Raw genomic sequence first — 13,055 nt, forward strand, 5'->3', positions numbered from 1 at the left:
TCCCACAAGCAAAGTCAATGGGAAAGCCAGATGGAAGGTGCAAGTACTGGGTGGCTCACAAGCAGGCCAGAGGGCGGATGAGTACTACAGAGTGAGGCAGGGGGGCGCTGCACAAGTGTGTGCAGGCTGGGGAGGAGGTGCTTCAGCACAAACACACTATGGAGTATGAGATCCCTGGGAGAAAAAAGCAGCGGGAGCGGCTTGTAACTTTCCTTCCCAGTTTCCCCATTAACTTTGCTTGTGGGAAGCTGGCAGAGAAAGTCAGAAATGGCAGTCATGTGGCTGTAGGACGCTGCAACCGTCATGTGAGCTGGTTGCCAAGCACCCAGATTGCGATCATGTGATTACGGGGGTGATGCAATGGCTGGAACTTTGAGGACCGGTTGTAAGTACCACTCATTCAGTGCCGTTGCAACTTCGAGTGGTCACTGAATGAGAGGTCATTAACTAAGGACTATCTGTATGGCCAGTGAATGTTATAATCTGCCTTTTTTTATATATATATTTTCCATTAACTGTTTTCACCCCTCTCTCAATTCTCCGAACTGAACACGCACCTTGGTGGTGAGAGAGGGGTAGCTCTTATTGACCTTCCGCAGGCCATCCAGCATTTTGGGCAGTTCGGATGGATTTACAGGCTCCACAGCTATTTTGATCACAGATGTGGTGTTGAACTTCAAGGGACGGAATATCTGAGCCTGAACAAAACAGGTAATTATTATAATTCATCACATTTGCATTCCTCCAAAGAGCTTGTGATGGCAGACATCAACCTCCCACCCACAAGTTCTCCAAAAACACTGTGTACTTTTTCTTATTGTAAGAACAAGGAACCTTGGGCCTCCAAATAACATGAGACTACAATGCCCACTACCATATCCACTGGCTGTAGCCTGACATATTCAAAGGGCCAAGGCTTCCCACCTGTGTCCTAGGATATGTGGAACACTTAGAAGACAGATTGATTTATTTAAAGAACTTATATGGCCACCTATCTCACATAGTGATTCTCACAACAACCTATAAAAACAACAAGATAAAAACAGAACAAAGCCTTCCCACAAGGTGCCAGATCCCCTGACTTGACCCCATCCTAACACAATGCTTGGGAGAAGAGCCAGGTCTTAACAACCTTCCAGAAGGCTAAAAGAGTAGGGGACCCTTGAATCTCGGGTGGGAGACTATTCCAAAGGGCTGGGTGGTTACAGGCAATTCAAAGTTTTAGGGAGGTAAAGTTCTAAAAACATAGCTAAGATCTGTTTCAACTGAATGCCTCCTGTCACAGTACCTTCACCTGTCCCTACTGGTCACTACTTTCCATACGAATGTGACTGAGTAGAAGATACTGTTGATCAATACACAAAGTTTTTCCAGTAGTCATCAGAAAATTTGTAGACAGGCTGAAACTAAACCTAGGCCTTTTGGTATCAAGAAACATTTAACCAGGACCAGCATGTATGACCAAAGGGGCACAGCCTATTATTTATTTTGAAGATTGTGGCAGTAAAAACAGATATTTATCTGCAGCTGAAACAGCAGGTTGCTGTGCAGCCACACAGGTGATCACTGAAAGATAAATAAGGCTGCTGCCCGAAGGGTTCCTGAAGATTTGGTACTACAAAAATGTTCAGGATAGCATGAATATAAATGAGGAGGAGAAACTATTAATCCGCTGAGACAAAGTGACACTTGGCTCCGTGTTGGTAATCAAAGAATGTGAAGCTGATTCATCATGATGGGATGGAGTCAAAGCTTTTAATTCTGAGTACACAAAGGACTTGGAAGAGCAATTACCAGACTCGTGTTGCTCCTTGAGCTGAGGATAAATGCAGTGCCACAGGATACTTGGTCCCTTAACAAATCTAAGAATTCATGAACCAAGAACAGAGACATGAAGGTCTGGAAAAATCTGGAAAGAGTAGGAGCAAAACATTTTTTCCCCATTGCTTCAACATTTCCAGAACTTTTGCACCTTTGGTCAAGAGCAGATCTATAAGAGGAAAAAGGCTTTCATTCCAGGGTTCAGTCTTTGAATTCCATGCAGCATGTTGTAGGTTTTTACCCATGCTCTCCACAAAAGCAGTTTTCCCAAAGGGGAGAGCTTCAATGCAAGAATGTAAGGTAGTAAAGATTAGAGCCAAGTGTAGCTGGAGGAAATGGGAAATGACCACAGAGCTAAAAGATATTATATAGTGCTTATTTACTGCTTTGAGAGATGGAAAAACACACCATATTTTATTACGCTTGTTACATTTGAACCAACTATGTATCAGCAAAAAAACAAACTAAAAAAACCCCAGATTATCTGCTAATCCTCAACATCTTGGTCTGCTCAGTATACAAAATGCACACCAAACTTGAAAGTTAATTACATTAAGCTAAAGATAGTCAGGATGAAGGAACAGACAACTGGAGTATCAGGAACATGGGATATGGCACTCTGGTTGCTTTTCCCACTACCCATGAGAAAAATGTTGATATTAATTGTGCTACCTCTTCATTCCCCCTGGGCTCAGTGACAGTGGCAGTCTTCACGATAGGCTGGTCTACTCCCTCAATAAGCACCCAGTTACCAGCAGGCACTCTATTAACTTCTATATGGTACCTGAAAAGAAGACATCAGTTAATACATCTCCAATATTCCTGTTCATTGTTGCAAGGGTATTCTAACAGATTTTTTCTGAGTAGCAATTGCAACCTCTCTTAAAAAGGGCCAAAGAGATCTGTATACATGACTTGTTAGCAATCCATTCACACAGCTGTAATGTCACTGTCTCTCGTGCAACTGCACCTAACACTTCAAGATACCAAAAAAAGAATAACTTGCATGTGAAATCTTCAAAAACAGGTTGTCTCAACTAAATAATTATCATAACTGTATCATTCTTGGTCCTCCATGTCAGGCTCCCAGAACATTCAGGAAAAGGTGGCGAACTTCCCTTATTACCTGAATATAATAGGTAATACTGAAGAGCATCTGAAGCTGTAGCTGTATAGGTCCTGAACCATCCTGAGAAACTGAACTTAACTTTCATTCACATGCAAATTTCTACTTTTATGGACTGAAAAGTGAGGTTCAACTGAGTGCTGAGAAGGACGCTCAGCAGTAAGCCTGGGCTTTGCTTATAAGTGAAATGCCATTTTGGATTCACTCAAATCTTCAAACACCAGTGAAAACTTGACACAACTAATATAATGCCCTCCTGTGGTTTTTTCAGCATGAATTTGCACGTGCAGAATACACTCCACAATACCAGAACACCTCAGGAGAATCCTGAAATAGCAGCATTGAGTTTCAGAGGGGATCCAGAGGGGTGCCAAGTGAAGCATCCATTTTAAGAATTTGCACAGGCCTAGTAGCACTAACCTCTGATCAGAAGAGACAGAGTCTGGCCAATCTATGGAAATGTGTGAACTGGTCTCTCAGGTCGCTGCTTTTATTACAGCAAACTTCAGCTAACTTCGAATTTCCACAACAAAACTCTGTCCAGATTTTCCTCTGCTCCCAAGTATGCAGGATGTTAAAAAGAGTTAATTTAGAAAGGAATCTTCATGTCTTCTTCTACCTTAAAAACAATACCAATATATGCAAGGAATATACTGTTCCCATTTACTTTAACAATGTACTTGTTTTCTCTGCATAATCTAGTCTTGTCTCTAAACTGGGTGCCAGATTAAAGGAGGCTATAAGGTTTCCACATAAAAGAAAGACACTACAAAAAGCGAACATGGGAGAAAAAAAATCTGCTAGTAATTAAAGTAACACAGTCCTGGGCCAGGATGCATATAACACCAAACTCTGCTGGTATTCCCAATAGCATTGAGATTTTTGACAGTGTGCAAAATTTCACACTACTCCTGCAGCGCAACAAATAAAAAATACCAAATAGCTTTTCCCAGAAACAGCTACCTTGCTACAGAGATCCAAAGGCGTCCCACAGTACAAATCTGTGAATCTTCTTCATCTTCTAGAGTGTAGTTTTCTCCAAGGACCTTGACAGGTTGCTCTGCATGGATGGTTCCACTTAACACCCTGCCAAATGCATGGAATTGGACTCCATCGTCTGTACTATACATCTTTGTGGTGTGGCACATAAGTGGACCCTTCCCAAAGAAAAAAAATTGGTAAAAATCAGCCTTTGACTGATTTACAATTTGTTTAAATACCATAATAATAAGAACAACAACAACAATAAATTGTGATTTTCTCCAGTTCTTTCTCTTCTATTCTGCTGTCGATGATGATGATGATTGGTCACACAGTCAGCCAAATGTTTAGACTGGATTTGGCATTTTTATCCACCTATCAAGTTCCTCCCAAGGACCTGGGATAGACAGATGTGTGATGGTGCTAAATGTATCATCACAGGATATAAGCTGTTCCAAGTAAAGCTGCCTTTTGCAATTGACTGGTGGTGATTTTGTCAATGCCGATGGTGTTCAAGTGGTGCACCTAATGCACCTATAACTATTGGAACTATATTTTCTTTCTTTTGCCATAGTCGTTCTATTTGCAGGTTTCTATTTATGTCTATTTTGTCCAATCCCAAAACATCTGGAGCAACATACCTGCTTCCCTCTTCTTCTGTAAGTGAAATGTGTCTTTTATGTTTCTTCTTTTATTTAATAATGAAATGAAATGAAATGAAATGCTACTCAAGCCCAAATACATGAACCAGACTGATGCCAACTACAAACAAAGGAAGAGTAAACGAAACTCTTACATCAGGGTCACATTCACTCATGGCCTCTCCCAGGTCAGAGTCAACTCCACCTGTGTAAGTATGCTCAATCTTGGTCTTTGCTCCTACTTTGGGAGAGGGGATGTGTTGCACGCACATATCCACAAAACCTAGAAGAAAAAAAGCTAAATGAGACAACAATACAGCTTTTGAATATTTGGAAAAGACAGAGATGGAAGCTTGTGCCAGCTTCCAATTTCCACTGGATTACAGTATAGCCTCTTTTATGTAGGAACACCCACTATATTCAGTGTATGGTATTTACACAACAGCATCTGTTCTAGAACACCTTTATCCAACCTAACCTTTTTCTTTATCTAGGTTGAGATTATGGGACTTTGTAGTACAAACCATCTGGAAGGTGTCAGGTTAGAATTATGCTGTTTAGAGTTGTTTTGAGATTATTTACTTGGCCAGATAGGTTTGGTTTGTGCCAGAAACAACTGAGTGTCCAATATGCAGAACAGTGTCAACACCTCTGCATTTTACAGGCAAGATGGAGAAAAGCAGACACTAAGTGTTACTGATTTTTCCCAACAATTTATTTATGACATAGGATACATAGTTTCTTCTTGATCTTTCTCCATAAGGTGATGGGGACACAGAACAAGACAAAGCCTTTATAAATACATCTGACAAAGTTTTGGCTGGGATACTAAGGATTATAAACATTCACTGGTTATTTATTTGATTTCAGGACCAATTCAAGGTGCGAGTATAAACTTTTAAAATTCTAGACTTATTTAAGACATAAATAAGTGAAAATGCACCTCATACCAGCCTACATGATTTTCTGGCAAGACTCTGCTTCAGATTCCTCAATTAAAAGAGAAAGAACTTTCCTGACAGCGAACCCCTTTATCTTTCCCTAGTGATGGAATACTATTTTGTACAGATGACTGCATTCCTGGCCCCTGATAATCTTTCCAGTGCTAAGCTAAACTGTTTTTGTTCACCCAGGCATTGTCTCTTATGTATGATTTTAAGACTTAGATTTTGGCTGTTGTACTGTTGTATTTTAATGAATTGTAAATCACATAAGAATTCTAAACAGAATGAAAAAATAAATCAATATTCATACTTAAAGAAACAAAAAATTAAGGTAACCCACTGAAACGGAGATGCAGAGAATTCAATACAGACAAAAGAAGTAACGCTTTGGAGCATACATAAATGCTCTGGTGAGAGCTTTTTTGTTTTAACTTTAAAGAAACCTTTTAATAGTTTTTCACTGCAACCCACATTAGATTAATCACTGCGTAGTGCTTCGAGAAGTTTAGCAGTGGAAGGGTTTCTTTTAATGTTTTGATTAAGTGCATTCGTTATTTTTAGCCTTTTAAAACCTTTTGAAAACCATGTTGTGCTCAGAAAGGAGCCCAATAAATCCTTGAATATATAAACAAACACAAGGAACTTAAAGTTATTACTATGAGGCCCACTCTAATAACAATTTTTAATGCTATAAAAAGTGCAGTAAAAGAACGAAGGATAAGAGACATTCCCTGGGTCATACACTTAAATTTGATAATACTTTAATGCTGCCATTTTTTAAAGTTCAGGTTTATGTACCAGTCAAACTCATGTTATCCTAACAATTCTGTGAGATTAGGTTGAGAGAAAGTGATTGCCCAAGGGCACTTAATGAGCTAAAAACACTGTAGTCACCAGGAATAGGCTTACATCCAAATCAGGTCCCTCTGAGTTCTTCCTATATAAACAAATGTTTGCCCTTTTTTCTCTAGAAAAAATAAAGCACCACACTCAGGAACATCTTTGTGGCAGAACAAGTCTTGTTTGATTTCTCTTCATCCTCCTGGTTAGGGCTTTAACTCATTGTGTTCTAAATGCACCTCTGTCAGGTTACACTGAGGAGTTATTCCTAAAGAAATCTTCAGCAACATGTGTTTAGCTATCCTTTGGCTGGGAGGATTTAGGGAGTTATGAGAAGTATAATTAACTTTACCTGTGAACTCTCCAAAGAATTTCTTGCAGACAAGCCTCAGGAGAGGGCGGATATTTAATTTCAACTCTTCCTTGGTCAGGTGAATTCCCAGTTCATCCAATGTTCGAGGCAGAGTGGTATCAACATCCCCAACTACCTGTGCAACATGGAGGCAGGAAAATAAATGAAAGATGTAGGTAGGGAAGTTTCAAAAGACACTAAATTCATTGGAGAGGGTGGCAATGATGGGTTACATGACAATTTGAATATGACCCTCACAATACAATGCTTCCTCCCTTCCTGTATCTGTCACTTTACTTTCTAAGCCAGGGGCCAATAAGCAATCATATAGACTGAAGGACCTATATTATTCCAGCAAACCTATTTATTTAGAGCTGATAATTGATGAACTAAGTCCTCTAAATTGCGTCTGGTTACATCACTTACAGTTTAGATCTTTCCTTTTTAATTCAAAAATAAAGGCCCAAGCAAAAAGATCCTTGACAAATTTTGAAAAACTAAATTATGTAATATTATGGAACCAATATATCAGCCCCTAATTGGTCTGAAAATGGCCTGAGAAAAGTATTTCCAACAAAAGATTAACAAAAAGACTAACTATGAAAAGTGGTATAAGGTATGGAAATGGAAACCAGTAGCCTCTTCTTTGGCCCGAATTAAAGAACATTTTCTGAAATTGTTTCATAGACGCTATATTTTTGTTTATAAACTAGTATGTATGAACAAGAGAAACTCTTTATGTTGGAATGGCTGTGAAGAAAAGGACACGTATTTCCATCTGTGTTAGCTTTTCCATGTTTTTTTCCTTTTAGTCTGAGGTGTTCTTGGAGATTTCTAAAGTTATGTATCCAGAGTTTGCTTTGTTGAATGTATTTCTATGGTCTGATGCAGATATTCACTCTAAAGAACCAGTGGTATTTTTGTTGACTGCTGACAGAATGTCTGTAACTAAACACCAGAAAGATAAAACTATGTTACTAGAGCTCTGGTTTCAGAACGTCTGGCACACTGCCATAGCAGAGAAGCTGACTTATATTCTTCGCCTTCATGCTAGTCAAGTTAAAGCCTTCTCTCATATATGGTCTGATGTTATGGTTTATGCCAGTTAGGGGAATTGTGACTGTTTTATGTCAGTTGAATACATTGATGTGTGGGAGGAATATTAAGGAAATACTAAGGTCTGGTTTTGCTGATTGTTCACGTCTTTTTAGAAATCCATACAGGTGGTCTTCACTTACCAATTGCCTCATTCAGTGACCATTTGAAGTTACTATGGTGTTGAAAAAATAACTTTACGACCAGTTTATGACCATTTACAACCCTCACAGTGTCCCTCAGTCATGTGATCACCATTACAGTCAGTACTCATTGTCCTGTGCCTAACCTATTGCTTTTCTTTTTTACATCCCTTGCAGAGCAGAGAGATTGGGGAAGAAGGGATTACAAGAGAGTAAGAAGGCACACAATGGGGAATACACATTGAAAGCAATACGCTGGCACTGGCAGCTGCAAGTGCACTATACAAACAGCCTGGTGTATTCCCCATTGTGTGCCTGCTTACTCTCTTGTAATCCCTTCCTCTCCAATCTCTGCTCTGCAAGGGAGGGAAACAGGTCAGGCACAGAAGAGATTGTCTACAGAAATTGCTTGTTCACACCCCCCCTGCCCCTGCTCGCAGAGCAGAGAGATTGGAGAGGAAGGGATTACAAGAAAATCAGCAGGCACACAATGGGGAATAACCAGGCTGTTTGTGTAGCGTGCTTGCAGCTCCCAGCCCCCAGCGTGCACAGGACTGCCAGCGCACTGCTTTCAATGTGTATTCCCATTGTGTGCCTGCTTATTCTTTGTAAACTCTTCCTCTCCAATGTATGTAAATACAAACATTAATTCCCTTCTTGCTAATTATCCCAGCGCTGGGGGTGGAGTCGGGAGTACTTAGGAGGGAAACAAAAGCCAAAGGTGTGAAACTGATTAGTCTTGTCAGTTTCAAGCCAGAAAGCACAGCCTCCCTCACTTTGCTTAGCTTGTGATGGAGCTGCCGGTTCCAATTGTGGCCACTAAATGAGGACTACCTGTATATGTATGTATACAAAGTTCTTGTTTGTTTGTTAATAAACCAAGAAAAACAGTTTTGTATCTGAGAAGAGTCAAGATGACAGCTGTGGTCTGGTCTAGACAAGGGATAAAGTATCTAAAATAACTGAAGGAATGCCCTTTGTTTACAGTCCTACTTGTATGCCAAGATCTGCTTCAGAGGACCAGCTCTGGGTACTCTCCCATGCTAAAGTGCAACATGTGGCTACCCAGGAGTAGGCCTTTTTAGTAGTAGCTCCGTCTTGGTAATGCCAACCCAAATGAGGTATACCTGGCACTAGCTTCACTGTCTATTCTGTGCCAGTTAAAGGCTCTTTATTTCTCCCAGACCTTTTAAGGAACCTGCTGTGATATTCTTAATCCTGCTGTGATATTTTTAAAAATTTACTGCAGTTTTTACTCTGTTATTGTTTTTACTGTATATTTCATTATTTTAACTGGCATATTTTATACAATGTAAGCTTTTATCAACAATTTTAACCTTCTATTTGAATAGGTTTAATTTGGTTGTAAACTGCTTTGAAATAAAAATATATTAAACAAACAATACAATGCTTTTCCCCAACCTCCTCTTCTACTAAGATTGATGCATTCTCTCAAATTTGTTTGCTCCATTGCAGATTGTCTTTTCTACTGTTATAGAACAAGTCTCCCACAGAACTTTTAACTGCTTGCTTCATTAAAAAACTTTCCATATTTCTTCCCAGGATGTTTTTGCCCACTAGTTTATCTCTCACTATAGGAAGCAGAGCAACATTAAACTTTGAAGTAAGGGAGAGAACAACAGTATATTTTTTTGAAGTCTGTGCAAACAGGATGGATGTCAGATATAGAATCCCAGAGCTAAAAAGGGATTTTGGAAGTCACTTAGTCTACCCTCGAGATATAACTACACAACTGCTGACAAATTGTTGCTAAAATACATGTAGCAAAATAAAATCTATCACTGCTTGAGGCACATCCAAAATGTTTCACTCTTGGGAGGAAAGGAGTGGTTACTCTTCTGCTCCATCTTTCTTCTTGAAATGACAAGTCTCCAATATTGTAAAAATAGCTTACATTTCCAATATTCCCAATCAAAAGACATGTATACATTCACCAGAGTTATGAACATACCTGAGCTAGTATTTTGTAAAGAGGCTCAAGAATAAATTCCACAAAGCTTCGTTGAGAACTACTAGTTGGGGCTTTTTTAGTGAATTTTCTCCTAGAAAGTACAAAATGATACATAACTGAATATGCATTGATAGTTCATCAAACTTAGTTAAAAATCCTGTTCTGGTATTGTACCAAGATGCTTAGGAAAATTCTAGCCATGTATTAAAGTAACTGGAAAGCAAAACTCAACCATGTCCCCATGTTATTCTCCCAACCATAATTATCAGATGACTATTAGGACAGATCAGAATAATAGTTACAATTTCACTTTTTTGTCATGCTCTTGAACATCAGATGACTGAATTGGAGATTAGATGCCAGGTGGAATGTTACCACAGCTATGAAAACCTCTCCTGACTCAGGTACTGAATGCCTAAGAAAGCAGAGTTTGATTTGCTTGCCAGGATAATCAGGAACGCATTTGTTCATTTATAAATATATTCCAGCCCATTTCTGCATGAATGTGCATTCACAGAAGAGAAAATCCCTCGCTCCCCTCTCCCAGGCCAAGGCATCCATTCACCCCATTCATTCACCAGTAACAGCAAAAATACCACAAACATAAAACCAAACATATCACACTTGTTCCAGGCCCTTATAGCAGTACTTTAACCCCACCTCCAGTGGAGAAGTCAGGGTACATCCCTACATATCCCGCCAATCCCAGCCTACGTTGTTTTCAGTTTTGAATGCTGAATTTGTAACACATAAACAAAGCTGCTTTAGGGAAAGCCTATTCAACAAGGAGCGCAACAGGCTTCAGCTCAACCCTAGCAAGACCATGGCTTTGAGTTTTGCACCTCCCAGTTCCTTCCATCTTTGGTTATGGATGGGGTTGCCCTGCCTCAGACAGAACCAGTGCATAATCTGCTCGAGCAGGTGGCAGCCATGGCAAGGAGAGCCTTTGCAGAGTTTCGAGTTGTGTGTCAGTTGCGCTCATTCCTGGACTGGGAGGCCATGCTCATGGTCACTCATGCTGTAATGACTTCCCAACTGGACTACTGCAACGCACTCCACATGGGGCTGCCCCTGAAGAGCATTCGGAACTTCAGCTGGTGCGGAATGCAGTGGCACGGGCAAGTTAATGGTGCATGTTTTTTGGTGCATGTGACATCACTGCTCCATGAGCTGCAGTAGCTACCAGTTTGCTTCCAGATGCAATTCAAGGTGCTGGTAGTCACCTTTAAAGCCCTTCATGGCTTAGGGTTGGGTTACTTATGGACCATCTCTTCCCGATTGTTTCTACCTGTCCCATTCGGTCCAGCAGGAGGGGCACACTCTGGGTCCTGTCTGCTAAGGTGTGTTGACTGGCAGGGCTCAGGAGGAGAGCCTTTTCTGCTGTGGTGCCCGCCCTCTGGAATATCATGCCTCCAGAGATCAGACTGGCTATGTTCCTGTTGGCCTTCTGTAAGGATTTGAAGGCTTGGTTCTGCACTCGAGCTGGGGGTCCAGGTGTGTAACAGAGCTCTTGGTTGTATTGTGTGATTTTTTTTTTCTGGGCTGTTGTGTGTTTTATCTTTTTTGTTTATGTTTTTATCATTTTTAATATTGTTAGCTCTCCAGAGTCATGTATTTGAGATGACCAGCCATATAAATCTAATAAATAAATAAACTAGACAATAAAAAATAGTTGTTCCTTACGTCTTGGGGTTGAAGTAGATATCTCCCCACAGTCGCTTAGCAAACTCCTGGTAATTGATGTCTCCTATAACAAGCAGAAAGAAGAAGTGAAATCTCTCACTTCAGTTCAACAGTCTGTACAACAGCCAGTTTCCAAAAGTAGTTTCTTTCTCTTTTCCACTCTAACGTGGATGAGAAAATGAAATAGAACTTAATGAGGAACTGCACTGAAAATGGAAATGCTGTTGCCTGAGAAGGAAAACCTCCCAAGATACCACAGAATCCAAATTCTTCCTCTGAATACAGTATCTACCTTGAGATTTCCCCCCTCAGTAAGCAACTGGGTAATTTACAAAAAGTTACAACCCTTTGTAGTGGATGTAACACTTTTGACCTTATTTCTCCCTTCTGGTCTTAATACTGAAGGAAGCAACCTGTAACTAGAAGCCTCTGTTCTGTCTCTTACAGCATCCCATCCTTTGGAATTCTTTCTACCAGCAGCCCTTCTTTGCCCATCACAACCTGAAATCTTACTAACTGAAATTGAACATCAGCACACACAAATTGCAACTCCAGATGCAACTGACCGCTTGGTGGTATTTGCTAATATCAGACAGAATTGGGAGACTGTGAAAACTGGGTGTGTAGTAAGGGTGGCAAGTGAAGGAACAAACTGAGAGAATCCTATACTGTTTTAATAAATGGATTTGAGAAATAAAAACAATAGAGAGGAGCGTGACTATGCAAAATGAACCAATGTAAGCAGGTGCAGGAGATCAGAGTGGCCCGAGAGCATGTATATGTGTATGCATGTAGCATGAGGATGTAGTGTGTAAAATCCTTACAAGAACACTTAAATTTGCTTATGGCAGAGGCAAGATTAGTTGTTCTTATTCAGTAACAACTCTTTAGCTGCTAGATGTTCTTGCATGGGATGCTAGGGAAAAAGGTAAAAATGGAAGTGCTTCAAAAGTCACTTGGGAAAACTAATATTGTTATTTTGTGATCTACTGAATTCCAGTTTGAAAGGTCTTCTAAATCTCTGATTAGCATCTTTAGGGACTTGTTTTTCACTTTAAAAGATGGCCAGATGGACAGCTAGTTATGTTTAAAAGATTCCTGAGCAGTAAAACAACAAGGCCTTCTTGTAAACTTTAGCACAGAAAGAGATGAACTTCCAACCTCTGAGAACACACTGCTCACTAAGAGATGGACAGACTCTCAACACTGTTTCTCTGGAAGCATCATAGTGAGTAATGTAGCCACAGCCTTTAAGATCCACAACTGCCTAAACTTTATGACAATGGAAAAGTGTACAAGAACCATTTACTTATACAGGGTAAAGCATCACAGTTTCCTCAGGAATATCACTGGAACAGCAGACAAACCAGATTACTGCCTCTGCTACCTTCAGCTACTGAGAACCAAAATTGCACATCTGTACAGCTCCACTATCAGTTGAAATCCTCTGCTGCTGG

At 40.1% G+C, this 13,055-nt stretch overlaps 1 protein-coding gene across 1 annotated transcript in view; it reads right to left on the reverse strand.

Annotated features, from left to right (window-relative positions):
• The window catches only part of EFTUD2 (elongation factor Tu GTP binding domain containing 2), a 37,724-nt gene that overhangs the window by 11,350 nt on the left and 13,319 nt on the right, over positions 1-13,055 (reverse strand). Inside the window, exons 12-18 of the mRNA XM_007423441.4 lie at positions 11,599-11,662; positions 9,916-10,006; positions 6,706-6,841; positions 4,725-4,852; positions 3,911-4,104; positions 2,494-2,605; positions 558-698 (exon numbers count right to left, since the gene is read on the reverse strand). Of these exons, the coding sequence (XP_007423503.1) occupies positions 558-698; positions 2,494-2,605; positions 3,911-4,104; positions 4,725-4,852; positions 6,706-6,841; positions 9,916-10,006; positions 11,599-11,662 (866 nt within the window). The remainder of the gene's footprint in view (positions 1-557; positions 699-2,493; positions 2,606-3,910; positions 4,105-4,724; positions 4,853-6,705; positions 6,842-9,915; positions 10,007-11,598; positions 11,663-13,055) is intronic.

The sequence above is a fragment of the Python bivittatus genome, unplaced genomic scaffold, assembly GCF_059951505.1.
Source record: "Python bivittatus isolate LINGU-HERP-01145 unplaced genomic scaffold, Pbiv_v1 ctg000410_np1212, whole genome shotgun sequence".
NCBI classification, from domain to species: domain Eukaryota; kingdom Metazoa; phylum Chordata; class Lepidosauria; order Squamata; family Pythonidae; genus Python; species Python bivittatus.